Source organism: Phoca vitulina, unplaced genomic scaffold (genome assembly GCF_004348235.1).
Source record: "Phoca vitulina isolate PV1807 unplaced genomic scaffold, GSC_HSeal_1.0 scaffold77, whole genome shotgun sequence".
Classification (NCBI taxonomy): domain Eukaryota; kingdom Metazoa; phylum Chordata; class Mammalia; order Carnivora; family Phocidae; genus Phoca; species Phoca vitulina.
Window position 1 is genome coordinate 870,116 of NW_022589780.1, and position 19,601 is coordinate 889,716.

Genomic DNA, 19,601 nt, shown 5'->3' on the forward strand with positions numbered 1-19,601 from the left:
ACAGCTGATCTGCTTTCTGTCATCATAGATTAGTTTGTGTTTTCTAGAGACTTATACAAATGGAATCATAGAGAATATATTCTTGTTTTATATGGCTTCTTTCACTCAGCATAATTATTCTGAGATTCATTCATGTTGTGTGTATGCATAGTTTATTCCCTTATTGTTGAGTAATACCTCATTTTATGGATATGTACCACAGTTGCTCTTTAATCTACTTTGTCTTTATTATTATAGTTACTTCAGCTTCCATTGACTGGTGTTAGCATGGTATATCTTGTGTCCTTTTCACCACTCAGGTCTTTGTGTTTAAAGAGCGTGTCTTGTAAGCTGCATATAGTTCAGTCTTGCTTTTTTTGTTGAATCTGACAATCTTGGTCTTTTAACTGCGGTGTTTAGAATGTTTACATATGATGTGATTATTGATATGGTTAAGTTTGAGTTTATCATCTTGTTTATTTTCTAATTGTCCCATATATTGTTTATTCCCCTTTTCTTCTTTTTCTACCTTCTTTTGGATTATTAGAATATTTTTTCAAAATAGTTAATGAATGCAGTATAATTTTTATACCAACCTCCTGAAGAATTTATATTGGAATATTATGAAAAGATTCTGAGGATTATCTAGAAGAATAAGCAGTGAGACTAGCCAAGGAAACTTTGAAAAGAGTAATTAAAAAGGCCTTGTTACATCACATATTTGAGTAATTTTTAAGATTCACTTTTATTTCTTTTGTTGGCTTATTAGTTATAACTCTTTGTTTTGTTATTTTAGTGGTTTCTTTAGTGTTTATACTATATAGCTTATCTTGGTCTACCTTCATATGTCATCATAGTACACTTCCATATCTCCCAGCCTGACCTTTATGCTATTGTTGTTGTGCATTTTACTTTTACATATGATATAAAATTAATAATTCTTACTATTTTTGTTTGTATTGTCAATTTTCCTTTAAAAGTGATATAAATAATAAAAATCTTAGATATTTACACATGTAGTTACCATTTCAAATGATTTTTATTCCTTTGTATATATCAAAATTTCCATCTTGTTATTTTTCTTCTGTTTGAAGAACACTGTGTTAGGATTCTCCAGAGAGACCAGTAGAAGATATATTTATGTCTATGTCTATGTCTACATGTATACCTATATCGATATAGATGTATATAGGTATGGAAAGAGAGGGTTGGGGGGGATGGTAAGGAATTGGCGGCTCACAGCCTTATGGAGGCTGGTGAGTCTCAAGATCTGCAGGGTGAGTTGGTAAGCTGGAGACTCAGGAGAGCTGAAAATGTAGTTCCAGTCTGAGTCCAGAGGCCTGAGAACCAGGAGAGCTAATGATATAGTTCCAGGTTGGAGGCTGGCAGACTTGAAACTCAAGAAGAGCCAGTGTTTTAGTTCTAGTCCAAAGGCAGAATAAAGCCAGTGTCCCAGTTCAAAATCTGTTAAGTCAGGAAGAGTTCTGTGTTATTCAGGGCAAGGTCAGCCTTTTTGTTCTGTTCAAGCTTTCAACTGATTGGGTAAGTTGTACTCACATTATGGAGAGCAATCTTCTTTACTCAGTCTGCTGGTCTGAATGTTAGTATCATCCAGAAACAGAAAGACCCAGAATAATGTTTGACAAACTATCTAGATACCCTGTGACCGAGTCAAGTTGACACATAAAAGTAGCCATTACAGACATCTTTCAACGTTTCTTGTGGTGCTGCTGTACTGATGAGGACTAATTTCATTCAACATTTATATGCTTAGAAATGTCTTCACATTCTTTCTTTTAAAAAAAGCTTTATTTTGAAATAGTTATAGATTCATAGGAAGTTACAAAAGTAGTACAAAGAAAAAAATAATAAAAACAATCATGATTAGGATTCAGAAGAAAATTTTAACACCCACCCCCAGCAGATAGCACAAAGTCCTGTGTTCCCTTCCCCAAGCTTCCTCTAATGATTACCTGCTACATTACTATAATATATCAAAAACGGTAAATTGTCATTGGCATAATGTATGTGTATAGGTCTATGCCATTTTATCCCATGTGTAGATTCATGTAACTACCATGGCAGTAAGATACCGAACTATTTCATCACTCCAGACGTTTCTCTCATGCTACCTTTTAATTCACACTCATACATGCCCCACTCCTAAGCCCTTGCAACCTCTGTTTTTTCATCTCTGTAATATTGTCATTCCAAGAATATTACACAAATGGAATTAAGCAGTTTGTGACCTTTTGAGATTGGCTTTTTTCACTTAGCATAATACCCTTGAAATCCATCCAACTTTTCCTGTGTATCAATAGTTGGTTTTTTCATTGCTGAGTAGTGCATGATATAGATGGAATCAGTTTGTTTAACTATTCATCTATGAAAGGAAACCTTGGTTGTTTTCAGATTCTGCTATTATAAATAAACTTGCTATGAATATTTGTATATAGGTTTCTGTGTGGATGTAAGTTTTCATTTTTCTGGGTAAATGCCTGGGTGTGCAATTTTGGGGTTATTTGGTTTTTAAGACATTGCCAAACTGTTTTCAAGAGTGGCTGTACTGGGGTGACTCCCAACTCTTGGAGTCAGCTTAGGTAATGATCTCAGGGTCATGAGATTGAGCCCCACATTGGGCTCCACGCTCAGCACAGAGTCTTCTTGAGATTCTCTCTGCCCCCCTGCCCATGCTCTCTCTCTCTCTAAAGTAAATAAATAAATCTTAAAAAAAAAAAGAGTAGCTGTACTGGTTTGCATTTCCACCAACAGTCTATGAGAGTTCCAATTTTTCTGCATTTTCCTAGCATTTGGTATTGTCACTGTTTTTATATTTTAGCCCTATTAATAGGTATATGGTGGTTTTAATTCATACTTTTCTAATGACTAATGATGTTGAACACCTTTGCATGTGCTCCTCTTTGGTGAAATGTCTCTTCATAGCTCTTGTCCATTTTATAATTGGATTGTTTAACTTTTTACTGTTGAGTTTGAGAGTTCTTTATATATTCATGATAAGAGTTCTTTGTCACATATCTGGTTTGCAAATATCTCCCAGTGTGTAGGCTCTCTTTCCAGCTTCTTGATGGTTTGTTTTGTGGCCCAGGATATAGTATATGTTGGTAAATATCCTGTGAACACTTTAAATATGTGTATTCAGCTCTTTTTGAGTGGAGTGTTCTATAAATGTCAGTTAGATTCTGTTGATTGATGGTATTGTTGAGTTCTTCTATATCTTTACTGAGTTTTTATCTAGTTCTATGAGTTTTTGAGGTGGAAGTGTTGAGGTCTCCAACAGTAGTTGTATTTCCATAAGTTGTTCCTTCAAATATTTCGCAGCTCTTTTGTTTGGTGCATACATATTTAGAGTTACTATTTCTTCTTGGTGGATTGACCCTTTTATCATCATATAATGTTCTTCTCAGTTACTGGTAATTTTTTTTTGCTCTACAGTCTACTTTATCTGTTATTAATATAGCCATTCCTGCTTTCATATTTAAAAATTTTTCATAGCACAGAATTTACCATCTTAACCATTTTAAGTGTATAGTTTGGTGGCATTAAGTATATTTATATTGTATATCCATCACTACCATCCATCTCCAGAACTTTTCCTCTTACAAAATGTAAACCTGTACCCATTAAATAATAATTCCCCGTTCTCTTTTCCCTCTAGTTCCTGGCAGTCACCATTCTTTCTGTCCCTGAATTTGGCTATTCTAGATATGTCATATAAGTGAAATCAAACAGTTTGTCCTTTTGTGACTGACATATTTCATGTGTGAAAATGTCCACAAGGTTCACCTATGTTATAACATGTATCAGAATTTTTTTTCCTTATTAAGGCTGAATAATATTCCTTTCTATGTATGTACCACATTTTGTTTATCCATTTTTTCATTGATGAACATGTTGGTTATTTTTACCTTTGGCTATGTGAATAATGCTGCTGTGAATGTGGGTGTGCAAATAACTGTTTGATTCCCTGCTTTCAGTTGTTTTGGATATAAGTGTAGAAGTCTCTAACTTTTTGAACATATGAAATATAGTTATGAAGTGCAGGCAAGTTACCTGGAAACAAGTTGACCCTGCTGTTCTTTCTCAGTATGAATTTTTAGTTTGTCTTTAATGGAAATTAATCTTTTAGAGTCCTATACAGCATGGATTGGAGGTCATGGCCCGACAAAGAAGCTGTCTGTTTGCTTTAGCCATCTGTCCATGAAGTATCACTCGTTTGGCTACTTTTATTTTGATTTTTCAGTTCTTGGACCATATCAGTAGTGTAAATTTGAACTCCATATCTACCTGAGGTCAGAGCCTGTTAAAAAATTCTCCAGGCCAGAAGAAAATTTATCTGGATGAATAAATTTTTTGGCCTCATTTAGAGATTAGGCAGAAGAGAAACAAATTTCCTATACCATTAGATTTTTTAAAAAGATTTTATTTATTTGAGAGAGAGAGAGAGAGCATAAGTGGGGCAGAGCAGAGGGAGAGGGAGAAACAGACTCCCCGCTGAGCAGGGAGCCTGATGCAGGGCTTGATCCCAGGACTCTGGGATCATGACCTGAGCCCAGGTCAGACGCCCAACCGACTGAGCCACCCAGGTGCCCCATATACCATTAGATTTTTGAAAGAAAAAAATTCTAGGAAACTCACCATTCCCACTCAGTTCACTTCTCTATGTTTCTATGCCTCACTGAAATATTTCTACTTTTTACTTTTCAGGGTCCTCAGGTTGTTGCTTTGTATATCTTGTTCAGAGTTTTTAGTTGTAATTAGTAGAAGATTTAGGAGCCATGCTCCATTTTGGCTGGAACTGGAACTTAGAGTAAAATTTTTAAATATCTGTTTTTGAAGGAAAATTAAAATTTGGTAGCTTTATGTTGTTCCATAACGTTATTTTTGAAAATTTATTGGTATAATGAAATTGAAAAAGTCTTGGGTGCTTTGACAAGCCTCCAAAAGCACAAGCAAAAAGGAAAATTAGATAAAATTGGGCTTCATTAAAATGAAAGTTTTGCTTCAAGTGAAATCATTAAGAAAGTGAAAATACAACCCATGGGATCCTCCCAATAAAATGGGAGAAAATGTTTGCAAATTACATATTTGATAAGTGTCTAGTATCCAGAATAAATAAAAAAACTCATACTACTCACTAGTAAGATAAACAGCTAATTAAAAATGAACAAAAGAGGGGCGCCTGGGTGGCTCAGTCGTTAAGTGTCCGCCCTCAGCTCAGGTTCTGATCCCAGGGTCCTGGGATCGAGCCCTGCATCGGGCTCCTTGCTCTGCAGGGAGCTTGCTTCTCCCTCTCCTTCCCGCTTGTACTCTCTCACTGTCTCTCCTCTCTCTCTCTCTCTAATAAATAAATAAAATTTTTTTAAAAAATAAAAATGAACAAAGGATCTGAATAGACATTTCTTCAAAGAAGATATATATACCAATAGCCAATAAGCACATGGAAAGGTGCTCAACATCATTAATTATCAGAGAAATGAAAATCAAAAGCACAATGAGGAATCACTTCACACCCCACTAGGATTACTATAATTAAAACAAATGGACAAAACAATTGTTGGTATGAATGTGGAATAATTACAACCTATGTATACTCCTGGCGGGAATGTAAAATGGTACAGCCACTTTGGAAAACAGTTTGGCAGTTCCTCAAAAAGTTAAACATAGAGTTACCATATGATCCAGCAATTTATTCCTAGGTATATACTTAAAAGAACTGGAAACATAGCTGCACAAAACCTTGTGCATGAATGTTTCTAGCACCCTTACTTACAATAGCCAAATATGGAAACAGCCCAGATGTCCATCAACTGATGAATGGATAAGCAAATAATGGTATATCCATATACTAGAATATTATTCAGCTATAAAAATGAGCACAGTACTGATACATGCTACATATTAATGAACCTTGAAAATATTATGCTAATTGAAGGAAATCAGCCACAATAGAACACATATTATATCATTCTATTTATATGAAATGTCCAAAATAGGCAAATATAGACATGAAGTAGAATAGTGGATGCTAGGGCTTGGGGCATGGGGAAATAGAGAAGGACTACTGAAGGGTACAAGGTTTCTTTTTGAGGTGATGAAAATGTTCTAAAACTGACCGTTGTGATAGTTAAACAACTTTGTGTATATACTAAAAATTGTTGAGTTGTGTGCTTTAAATGGGTGAATTGAATGGTAAATAAATTATAACTCAATGAAACTATTACCCTAAAAAAGGTCCTGCAACAAATTTTCTTTGCTAAAAGGTATTTGTAGCCAGAATGTGGATAAGGTTCCTGAAGGAGAGAGGATAGAGAAAAAAAGTATTTAGCTTTAGAGGAGCTGAACTTTAGGAATGACTCACAGTAAGGGTCTAGGAGGATAAAAAGAACACATTAAAGAGGTAAAATACCCACCAGATTGGCAAAAACTTAAAAGTCTGATAATTCCAAGTGTTGACAAGGATGTGGAACACTGGGAATTCTCATCTACAACTGATGTCACTGTAAAGTAGTATACCATTTTGGAATTGGAAGTCTGAGTCTTCCTATTTTGTTCTTTGTAAAGAGTGTTTTGGCCATTCTAGAATTCTTGTGTTTTCATATGAATTTTGGGGTCATTTTGTCAACTTCTGCAAAGAAGCCCCTGGAAATTTGACAGGGATTGCATTGAATCTGTAGATAAACTCGGGGATTGTTGTCATCTTAACAATATTAAGTCCTCAATTCAGGAACGTGGGATGTATTTTCATTTAGTTAGGTCTCTTAATTTCTTTCAACAGTGTCCTGTGGTTTTCAGTATTCAAATCTTGCCCTTTTGTTTAATTTATTTCTATGTATTTTATTCTTTTTGATGCTACTTAAAATGGAATTATTTTCAGGGTGCCTGGGTGGCTCAGTCATTAAGCGTCTGCCTTCGGCTCAGGTCATGATCCTAGGGTCCTGGGATCGAGCCCCGCATCGGGCTCCCTGCTCTGCAGGGGCCTACTTCTCCCTCTCCCACTCCCCCTGCTTGTGTTCCCTCTGTCGCTGTGTCTCTCTCTGTCAAATAAATAAAATCTTTTAAAAAAATGGAATTATTTTCTTAACTTCAATTTTGGATTGTTTATGGTTAGTATATAGAAATACCATTGATTTTTAAAATACGGATGTTGGAATCTTTCTGAACTAATTTTTAGCTTTAATAGGTTTTTATTAAATTTCTTAGGATTTTAATTTTTATTGTTGAAATATAGTTGACATACAGTGTTATTACTCCAGGTGTACAACATAGTGATTCAACAGTTATATACATTATAAAATACTCACCGTAATAAGGGTAGTTACCATCTGTCAGCATACAACATTGTTAAAATATTCCCTGCATTATACTTTTCATCCCTATGACTTGTTTTCTAATTGGAAGTTTGTACCTCTTAATCCCCTTCACCTATTCTGCCCTTGCCCTCACTCTCCTCCCCTCTAGCAACCATCAGTTTGTTCTCTGTATTTATGAGTCTGTTTCTGTTTGTTGTGTTTTCTTTTGTTTTTGAGATTCCACATATAAGTGAAATTATATGGTATTTGTCTTTCTCTGACTTATTTCACAGCATAATACCCTGTAGATCCATTCATGTTGTTGCAAATAGCAAGATCTCATTCTTTTTTTTCCCCCTCTTTTTACATAAGTGCACTGTTTCTATTACAGCTTATTTTTTAAAATTTTAATTCCAGTATATTTAACATACAGTGTTATACTAGTTTCAGGTGTACAATATACTGATTCAGCAATTCCATACATTACTCAGTGCTCATCATGTTAGGTGTACTCTTAATCCTCTTCACCGATTTCATCCATCCCCCCACCCACCTCCTTTCTGGTAACCATCAGTTTGTTCTCTATAGTTAAGAATCTGTTTTTCGATTTTTCTCTTTTTTTCATTGTCCATTGTTTTATTTCTTAAATTCCACAGATGAGGGAAATCATATGGTATTTGTCTTTTTCTGACTTATTTCGCTTAGCAGTATACTCTCTAGCTCCATCAATGTCATTGCAAATGGCAAGATTTCCTTCTTTTTATGGCTGAATAAAATTCCTGTGTGTGTGTGTGTGTGTGTGTACCACATCTTCATCATCCATTCATCAGTTGATGGACATTTGGTCTGTTTCAATACCTTGGGTATGATAAGTAATGCTGCTATAAAAATAGGGGTGCATGTATCCCTTTGAGTTAGTGTTTTTGTATTCTTTGCGTAAGTACCCAGTAGTGTGATTGCTGGATCATAGGGTAGTTCTATTTTAATTTTTTGAGGAAGCTCCATACTGTTTTCCAGAGTGGCTGCAACCAGTTTTCATTCCCACCAACAGTGTAGAAGGGTTCCTTTTCTCCACATCCTCAGCAATACCTGTTGTTTCTTGTGTTGTTGATTTTAGCCGTTCTGACAGGTATGAGGTGATATCTCATGGTGGTTTTGATTTATGTTTCCCTGATGATGAGTGATGTTGAGCATCTTTTCATGTGTCTGTTGCCCATCTGTATGTCTTTTTGGAGAAATGTCTGTCCCATGTCTTCTGCCCATTTTTTAATTGGATTATTTGGTTTTAGGGTTTTGAGTTGTGTAAATTCTTTATATATGTTAGATACTAACCCTTTATAGGATATGTCATTTGCAAATAATCTCTGTGATTCCTTAGATTACCTTTTAGTTTTGTTGATTTTTTTCCTTGACTGTGCAGAAGCTTTTTATTTTGAAGTAATCCCAATAGTTTATTTTTGCTTTTGTTTCCCTTGCTTCAGGGAACCTATCTAGAAAAAGTTGCTATGGCTGATGTCAGAGAGGTTACTGCCTGTGCTCTCTTCTAGGATTTTTATGGTTTCCTATCTCACATTTAGGTCTTTTATCCATTTTGAATTTATTTTTGTGTGTGGTGTAAGAAAGTGGTCCAGTTTCATTCTTTTGCATGTTCCTATCCAGTTTTCCCAACACCATTTGTTGAGGAGACTCTTTTTCCCATTGGATATTCTTTTCTGCTTTGTTGAAGATCAATTGACCTTATAATTGTGGGTTCATTTCTTGGTTTTCTGTTCCATTGATCTATGTGTCTGTTTTTGTGCCAATACCATACTGTTTTGATCACTACAGCTTTATAATATAACTTGAAGGCCTGACTTGTGAGGCCTCCAGCTTTGCTTTTCTTTTTCAAGATTGCTTTGGCTATTGGGGGGGGTCTTTTGTGGTTTCATATATATTTAGGATTATTTGTTCTAGTTCTGTGTAAAATACTATTGGTATTTTTATAGGGAATAGGATTTTCTATAAACAAGATCATGTTATCTGCAAATAGAGATAATTTTCCTTCTTCCTTCCAGTCTGGTGCCTTTTATCTCTTTTTCTCCCCTAATTGCCTGGCAAGTATGTCCATTACAATTTTGAATAGAAGTGGCAAGAGCAGACTTCTTTTTCTTGTTCCTGATCATAGGGAGAAATCTTTCAGTATTTCACCATTCAGTATGGTGTTAGCTGTGAGTTTTTCATAGATGGCCTTTGTCAGGTTGAGTAAGTGCCCTTCCACTCCTAGTTTTTTGAGCATTGATACAGCTACTTTGAAGAGTTTATTTATTTACTTGAGAGAGACAGAGAGCATGAGTGAGCGAGTGGGGGCCAGGGGGTAGAACAAAGGGAGAGGAGCAAGCAGTCTCCGTGCTCAGCACAGAGTGTGACACAGGGCTCGATCTCTTGACCCTGAGATCATGACCTGAGCTGAAATCAAGAGTTGGACGCTCAACTGACTGAGCCACCCAGGCATCCCATGATACAGCTACTTTGGATACCAGTTTGAGATTACTTGATAAAGTTGAACTTAACCATATCCAACCACCCAGCAACTTCACTCCTAGGTATATACTTTGGAAAAAAAGTTGTTGCATTTTTATACTAGGAGATTGTACAGAAGCTGATGCAAGGATTGTTCAAAATAGCAATTGGGTTGAAAATAACTTTGATGTCTAAAGTAGAATAGGTAGATAAATTTTGATATATTCATGCAATGGAATACTGTACAATAGTCATTCTCAAACTTTAGCATGCATAAGTATTAACTAGATTTCCTATTAAAATGCAGTGTTCTTATTTATTACCTTACTAAATAAGTACTAAAATTTATGTTGAAATGGAAACTTCTCATAATGCAAATCAATAGTAATAATTTTATCCATTTTCTTAAAAATAATACACACACATACATAGTTTATTGGGCCCTACCCATATTTTCTGATTCAGTAGATTTGGGGTGAGACCTGCATTTCTAATAGGTTTTCAGGTAATGCTGATCAAGGAATACCCTTTGAAGACCTTGGTATACAGTAATGAAAACAAATAAATTCCATGTATCAACATAAATGAATCTGAAAATCATGACATTGAACGAAAGAAGCACGTCCAAGAAGAATTTATATTTCTGTTTTAGTGAAGTGAAATGCAGGCAAAACTAAACAATATATTGAGTATCTATAAAGAAGAGAAAGGGAATTACTGCACAAAATTCAAGGTGGTGTTTACCTTTGTGGGGAAGATAGGAGGTTGCAAATGGGCAAGAGTATACAAGAGGCCTGTGGTGGTCGTATTCTGTTTCTTTATCTGTGTGATTAGTGCATGGGTGTTTGTTTTATCTTTATTCTGTAGACTCTGCATATGTATTTTATATAATCGTGTGTGTATGTGATAAACTTTGCACTAAGAAAATGGCAAACTTATCTTTAAAGCTTGCAGGAGAACTGGACAATAAATAGAAAGGAGGCCAAGTGTAGAAAGAGCTTCATGAGAGATGGCATATTACAGGAAAGATTATGGCCCTTAGAGTCAGAAAGATCTGAATTCAAAGTTCAGTTCTACCACTTACCAACTATGTCATTGTGTGTAAGTTACTCCATCTGGGCCTCAGGTTTCTCATCTGCAAAACAGGATTTATAGATAACTTGCCTTGAAAATTTGTTGTACTTGGATCCTTTTTTTCCAATAACTGTTTGGCAAAAAGAAAAAAAAAAAGTAAGTAGAAATCTAAGGAATAAGAGTGAGAAAAAACAGTGAGAAAAGTTACAGAAAAGACAAGGATATTAATTATAGGGAGAAAGCTGATGGATTTAACAGGTAGTTATGATTTCTGAAAGTGTAGTTTCAGGAGACAAGGATATACCCTACAGTGCAAATGTTTATAGAAGTGAATCCATGATTATACAATGAAAGCAAAGTGTTGTCCATTCTCTGGAGTTGTTTGGTGATGAAATCAAAGGGAAAACCAGAATGTCAACTTGTGTGAGTATAGTAGACTGAAGGAAAACAGATCCTGCCAAGCTCTGGAAGACCTGTACATCTCTGAAAGTAAAAGGGGATTGACTCCTGGACCTATTCCAACATGTCTGTCAGAAAATGTGGCAATGCAGTAAATTAAAATTTGCAACCTCGGTTTATTATTTGTACTGATGGCGTCTATATTTGCAAACCCTTTTAATACCAGTGCATCCTTTCCCTAACTTCCCATTCTTAAGGCATCTCACACATGAATTGCTATAATTATTTGCCAAGGTTGGAGCTAATGAGTACAATGTTCATGTAGAGGCTAAATGCCTTTGTAGAGAGAAGGGTTCTCTTCTGTGGGCCTAGACTGCCCTTTTAATCTGAGCCAGCTGTTTAAATATGTATCCTGTCAGGCAAAAGCGGAACCAGGCAAGAGACCACAGATAGTGTAGAACCAGCTAACAAGGATTTGGAAAGACCATTCAGAGTACATTGTTATTAATAGTAAATATGACTGGCATAATGCTATAGGGAAGACAGTACGTTTTCATTTCATTCAACCATGTTTCCAAAGGACCTTTGTTGTTGCTAAAATCTCAAAAGAAAGCAAATATAATTGACATGTGGAGTTTTGCTTATCAAGTCCAGAATATGGCCTTACATTCACACAGTTTAAGTATTGATCTTGCCGTTAAGTGCTTGCCACTCAATCAAATGTTTAAATGTTTTTTTCCTTGTATTATTTCATTTAAATTAAATAAAATACCAGAAAATATCCTCAGGGATAAACCGGATTTTATGATCTGATCTTTTATAATTTTGATTTTCTTTGATCATGAGTCATTCTGCTGTGGTTGAATAAAACAGGCAATTACTTGAAAATTGTCTTTTACATTCTACAGTTTTAATGTCATTGTGATTTCTCTGTTTAAAATAGGAACATTTAGATCCAGCTGGGCTTTTCTTAAAGATGAAAATCCTCTTGAAGAGTGAAATAGCTAATGAAGAACTCCTTGAAGGTATCATCTCTGTGTGTGAAGAACACACAATTTTGAAATATCATTACCAGTTTGTTTAATATAGGATCTTTTATAGTATGCTAACAATAAGTGCAATTTGATGGTGACTGAGAAGGAAATTGATCACATAGGATAAGGAGAAGCCTGTCAGCTAGGAAGAAAAAGAGAAGGAAGAGGGAATAGTTGCAAATTTAATGGGTAGTAAAAAAAAAAGAGGTGAATAAAAACTATTTGTTTTTTTTTTTTTTTTTCAGTTTAGCAAAAATTGCAGCTGCCCTTCTGAAGTTGTCTAACACCATGAAAAAAGATTAACTTTGGGTAGAAAAAGCCTTTGTACTGCTGTGCTTTTTATTATTACTTGTATAAACATTGCTGTTTGTTTTTCAAAATTCTTTTTTTTTTAAGATTTATTTATTATTTTAGAAGGTAGGGGAAAGGCAAAGGGAAAGGGAGAGAGAGTCTTAGGCAGACTCCGTGCTGAGTGTGGAGCTTGACATGGGGCTTGATCTCATGACCCTGAGATCACGACCTGAGCTGAAACCAAGAGTGGACGCTTAACGGACTGCACCACTCAGGTGCCCCTTTTTCAGAATTCTTAAGGGTCTAGAATGTACACCTCACAGAGTAAACATCCTGATACACATCTTTGAGTCATTTGGCAAGTCACTTAATTTTTCCCTTGCTTCAGTTTCTTCGTCTTTAAAAGAGATATAATAATAATGTCTACCTCATTGTGTTATTTTGAGAATCCTTGAGAAAATGTATATAAAGCATTTAGCAGCATGCCTGGTGCAGAGTTAGTGTGCAAAACTTGTTACCTATTATTGTAGCTATTATTATTACTGTTACTACTGCAAAAAGTCTCTCTATGCACACTGGCCCCTTAACAGTATTTCAATTATGTTTAGCCGTAAAAATAATTTAAATTCTTTTAATGTGTATGTGCTTTATTTTTTTCTATATAAAAGTATAGTTGCATTATAGAGGTATATTATTTTTACTATATAAAATTATATGCTAGTATAATAACTATCCCATAGATAATAACAATTTTTAATAAATAGGATAATAATCAAATTTGGTAGTAGCTCTAAATTTAGTTCTAATTTAGTACTTCTGAAACTTTCTGTGACCTCTAGAGTTTTAGCTAATCACTAGGAGACCTTAGAAGCTGAAGTGTATAGAGGATTCTGTATCTCTAGGTAACAGTATCATCTCAGTATACACAGGTTGAAGAATGTTAGGAACCAGGAAGACAACTCTACTTTTTTTCCACTAGGAGAATAAACAAACCAACTAACCAATTAGAGGAATAGGCTTACTCAAACCAATACAATATAGGAAGAGCAAAGTGATTATGGAGTCACCTACTTTAAAGTTGACTAATCTTAGATTAGAATGCCCCATTATAATATTTATCAAAATGCAGATAAAAAGCAGAGTTTAAAATGAAACTGTTCTTTATGCCCATATTGTTTTTATTTAATCTAGTCTCTTGATATTCAGAGTAATGAAGTCGCAATGTTAGATTACAAATTAGGAGACTTCCCTGAATCCAACTTTTCTATACCTTAAAATATTAAATTATCTTTTACTTTGTTGTATTGAGAGAATGTATGAAACTTGCGTTTTTGTAGTCCATTCATTTCTTTGCTAGTGGAAGTACTTTACTCTTAGAATGGTCAGTCTAACTGCTGGTATTAGAATTTCACTGGTATTTTTTGTAGTAGAAAAAGTGGAAAAACATACAAATTTTTTTTTTATTATGAAAGGGTAGCACATACCCATTAAAGAAACTTTTGGAAAATACTAAAAATATCCATGGTCCCGCCATTCACTGGAATATAAGTTCCTTGACAATAGGGATTTTTGTGTGTGTTGTCCACTACTGGGTTCTTAGCACCAAGCACAGTTTCTGGCACAGAGAATACACTCACTAGATATTTGGTAAATAAATAGTCTGAACACTCACTTCTAGCAGTTTGATCATTTATTTTCAGAGCTTTTTCTATTTTGGTTAAATTTGTTTGTTTTATAGAATTTTGACCATATAGTACATGCAGGCTTTATTTCCTGATTTTTCACTTACTGATCTTACAAACATTTTTCATACTAGAGCATATTCATTTTTTCTATGTTATTTCATACTCAACACTTTAAATGGTTTTTGTAATAGTTTATCACCTACCTATAGTGAACACTCAAGAATATAGTTCCTTTTTATTATTATAATCTACACTGATTTTAATATCTTTGCTTATAAACATTTTCCCTTATTTCAGATGACTTTTCAGAAGTACACTTTTTGCAGTAGAGGGAATACGTAATAATAATAGTCACTGTCATTTGCTGAATGCTTACTCTCTTTGCTATGTAATTTACATTCATTATCTCATGTAACCCTCTCAACAAACCTAAGAGATTGGTGATACATTCCCATTTTACAGATGACAAAACTAAGGCACAGAAAAACTAAGTAACTTGCCTATAGCCATGTAGGTGGCAAATGGTTTCAAATATAAGTCTGTCTGACTTCAGGTCCCAAGCTTTTAACCACTGTGTTCTTAGCATACATTATTGCCAAATTGCTTTTCAAAAAGATTGTACCAAGTTACTTTGCCATCCATAGAAGAGTACCTGTTTCACTACACTCTGGCATTGGATGTTACCATTTTATAAAAAGATTTTGATAAATTATTAGGCAAGGCATGGTATATGGCAAATGTTTAGAAAGTAGATTTTGAACAGAGGAAAATTACTGAAAATAGCTAAGCTTCCTCAGGAATGAAACTGATACGATTATTTCACTTGTTTTCTTTTTTAGCTGTTATGGAAATAATGCATCTTGACATGTCTCTAGACTTTTGTCTGAACGTTGCTACACTGCTGATGGATCATGAACGGTACAGTAGAATTGATTTTCTTTTCTTTAAAGACTAACATTTTTTAAGGTTTCCATTAATATATATTGAATATATCCATTTATATCCATCCGTATTCACAGGGCACCACATTTGCCATTGTGCTGATCAAATTAGAAGATGGAAGTGCTTGCTTAATGATTTAAACAGTCAAAAGTCAAGTTAATTTTAAAATTAACAGTAAAATTTTGAAAAAGAAATAAAAGGAGAAAAGAATAAGGTAGTCGGGGCTGTGAAAAACAGGAGTTAAGCCTAGGTTAACCTACAGGGCAGTGTCAGGTGGAACAGGAAGGCATGAGCAAGTGCAGTTCTACGAGTAATGCACCTCTCTGGCTCTATCCTTATGGGACCATTAGTGTCGAAAGGGATCTTAAAGTATTTACAGACCTCTTCATGGTTCCCAGACTTCAGTGTGCATCAGAATTACTGGGGAATAAGCACTTGAAAAGATGCTCAGCATCATTAGCCATCAGAGAAATGCCAATCAAAACCACAACGAGAAACCACTTCACCCACTAGGATGGCTATAATCAAAAAGACAGATAACAACAGATGTTGGCAAGGATGTAGAGAAATTGTAACCCTCATACACTGATGGTGGGATGGTAAAATTGTGCAGCTGCTTTTAAAACAGTCTCTTAGTTCCTCAGTGAGTTAAATGGAGAGTTACCATATGACCCAACAATTCCATTCCTGAGTTAAATAGAAAACGTATGTCCATAAAACACTTACATGTGAATGTTCATAACAACGTTATTCTTAATACTCAAATGTGGAAACAATTAAAAATGTCTATCAACTGATGAATAGGTAAACAAAATGTGGTATACCCATAGCATGGAATATTATTTGGCAATAAAGGGTGATGTATGGAACTGTTGAATTACTATATTGTACACCTGAGATTAATATAACACTGTTAACTAACTAGAATTCAAACCTTTAAAAATTTAAGAAAAAGAAACAGAGTACTGATATATGTTATAACATGGATGAACCTTAAAAACATTATGCTAAGTGAAAGAAGCCGGTCACAAAGATCATATATTATATCATTCCATTTATATAATATTTCCAGAATAGGTACATTTATAGAGACAGGAGGTAGATTAGTGGTTGCCTAGGGCTGTGAGACTTGGGGAAAATGGGGAGAGACTGCTAATGGGTATGGCATTTCTTTTTGACGTGATAATAGTGTTTTAAAATTGATTGGGTGATGGTTGTACAACTCTGTGAATATACTAAAAACCATTGAATTGTGTACTTTAAATGGATGCTTGTATGGTATGGGAATTATACCTCAATAAAACTGTTATACAAAATGATCACTAGGGAACTTTTTAAAAATACAGAGATCACAGGCCTTGCCTTAATCCAACAAGTCCAGACCTCTATTCTTTATTAGTTCCTTTAAGTGGTTCTGAGAATCACTATTTTAGGTTAGTAAACATTTTCTGTAAAGGGCCAGGTGGTATTTTAGCCTTTGTAAACCATAAATTCTCTGTAACACTTCCTTTACTCTGCTCTTACAGTGAAAGCAGCCATAGAAAATCTGTAAATAAATGGAAACGACTGTGTTCTAATAAAGCTTTATTTACAAAAACAGGTGGCTGGTTGGATTTGGCCTGCAAGCTATAGCTTACCAACCATTGTTGCAGACCAGTCTCCTACCTGACATGACTTCTTGGATGAGAAATGATTGTTATGTTTCTACAAAGCCGGAACACACAATTTTTTCTTATATACAATTGATACATATTTTCCAGTAATTTCTAAGGCTGCTAGTTCTGCCATGTGGTAACATCAAAATCTTTTACTTGACAGTTCTTCCCCACTTCATTCTAACATTGTTCATTAATATTGGTCAGTCACTTCTAGTTTGTAAGTATGGTAACTGGAAATGAACATAATACTACAGATGTGGTCTAACCAATAGTACCTACTTTTTATGTTCTAAATGTTCTAAACCTGCACTATCCAGTATTGTAGCAAGCCACGTATAGCTATTTAAATTTAAATTAACTAAAATTAAACAAAATAAAAAGATTTAGTACCTTAGTCACACTAGATATATCAAGTTTCATTAACCACATGTGGTGAGTGGCTGTAGCTTACTGAACAGCGCAGATAGAGAACAATTCCAGTATCATAGGAAGTTCAACTGGGCAGCACTGTTCTAGAGCCTATGTTTCTTTTAATGAAGCCAATGCTAAGATTAGCGCTTTTCTTACAGCCACATCACATAGTGAATTTACGGGGCTTAGAAAACTAGATCTTTACAATATCATTTGCTCTTATCTCTGAATTCAATATCCTTTACTTTTGTGATTGAATAAGTACCCAGTGGCCACACTAAAAGGAAAAAACCTAGTTCTTTCCTACTGTGTGTTTTTCCCATGTATATTTCTTCGCTGTGAGTATCCTTTACTACTCACACAAAACATTTCACTTCTTGTCACTAAATATGTGGAGGTTTTTCCCCACACCAAGCAATTCTTTGTGACACTAGTTGGGTGTCCTGCAATTCAACTCAATTCTGACACTGTCTACCTGGAGATAACATCAGATCCCACAGTTTAAGGGCTTGGTCTCACAAGACTGCCCCCCCCCCAATACTTCAGAAGCCAGTTGCAAGTCCAGGTTATCACCTGTGTTTCTGACCAACTGGATATAGATCAGAGGTTCTAACACCCCCCCTCCTCAGGTTCAATTAATTTGTTAGAGTGGCTCACAAAACTCAGGGAAACACTTAACTTATGTTTACCAGTTTATTGAAGGACATGATAAAGGATACAGATGAATAGCCAGATGAAGAGATACATAGGGTGAGATCTGGGAGAATTCCGTGCACAGGCGCTTCTGTCCATATGGAGTTGGGATGTGGTACCCTCCTGGTGTGAATACGTTTACTAGCCAGGAAGCTCTCTGGACCCTGCACTATTGGGGTTTTATGGAGACCTTCTCACGTAAGCACGATCAATTACTAATTCTATTTCCAGTCCTTCTCTCTTCTCTGAAGGATTTGGGGTGGAGCTGAAAATTCCAAGCTTCTAATCATGGCTTGGTCATTCTGGTGATCAACCCCCATCCAGGAGCCATCCAGAATAACCTCAGTAGAACAAAAGATGCTGCTAGAGCTCTTATCACTTAGGAATTTATAGGAGTTTTAGGAGCTCTGTGTCAGGGATGGGGTAAAAAACAAATATTGGAACAAGAGATGCTCCTAGTGTTCTTATCACTTAGGAAATGACAAGGGTTTTAGATCTCTGTGCTAGGAACCAGGGGCAGAGATCAATATATATTTTATATTATCCCACATGTATTTTATAAGCTATTAAGTTGCAACCTGATTGTTATAGCCTATTTTTTTTAGTTGTTCTAATCCTGTGAATTTTAATTCTGTCATGTGGTGTATTTAACTTCTCTTCCCAGTTTATGTTATCTTCAGATTTTATAGGCATTCCAGCTGTCTTCATCCAATTCACAGTAGCAAACTTTCTCTTAAAGGACAAGATAGTATATATTTTAGGTTTCTGGACCACACAGTTTCTTTTTTTTCTAATTTTTTTCTTCAAAATTTTATTTAAACTCTAATTAGTTAACATATAGTGTAATATTGGTTTCAGGAGTAGAATTTAATGATTCATCACTTACATACAACACCCAGTGCTCAACACAACAACTGCTCTCCTTAATACCCATCACCTGTTTAGCCCATCCCCCACCCACCGCCCCTCCATCAACCCTGAGTTTGTTCTCTGTCGTTAAGAGTCTCTTATGTTTTGCTTCCCTCTCTTTTTTTTTCCCTTCCCACACGTTCATCTCTTTTGTTTCTTAAACTCCACATATGAGTGAAATCATGGTATTTGTCTTTTTCTGACTTACTTCACTTGCACAATACTCTATAGTTCCATCTACATCCTTGCAAATGGCAAGATTTCATTCTTTTTTATGGCTGGGTAATATTCCATTGTATATATATACCACATCTTCTTTATCCACTCATCCGTTGATGGACCTTTGGATTCTTTCCATAATTTAGCTATTGTTGATAATGCTGCTATAAACATTGGGGTGGATGTGCCCCTTCGAATTAGTATTTTTATACCCTTTGGGTAAATACCTAGTAGTGCAGTTCCTGGGTCACAGGGTAGCTCTATTTTTAACTTTTTGAGGCACCTCCATACTGTTTTCCAGAGTGGCTGGACCAGTTTGCATTCCCACCAATAGTGTAAGAGGGTTTCCCTTTCTCCACATCCTCGCCAACACCTATTGTTTCTTGGGTTGTTAATTTTAGGCATTCAGACTGGTGTGAGGTGGTATTTCTTTTTATTTATTTATTTATTTATTTATTTGTCGGAGAGAGAGAGAGCACAAGCAGGGGGAATGGCAGG

General features: G+C 35.3%; 1 protein-coding gene across 1 annotated transcript in view; it reads left to right on the forward strand.

Moving 5' to 3' along the window:
• Positions 1–19,601, forward strand: part of TEX11 (testis expressed 11) — a 299,352-nt gene that overhangs the window by 112,326 nt on the left and 167,425 nt on the right. Inside the window, exons 12-13 of the mRNA XM_032393867.1 lie at positions 12,205–12,286; positions 15,111–15,189. Coding sequence (XP_032249758.1) covers positions 12,205–12,286; positions 15,111–15,189 — 161 coding nt within the window. The remainder of the gene's footprint in view (positions 1–12,204; positions 12,287–15,110; positions 15,190–19,601) is intronic.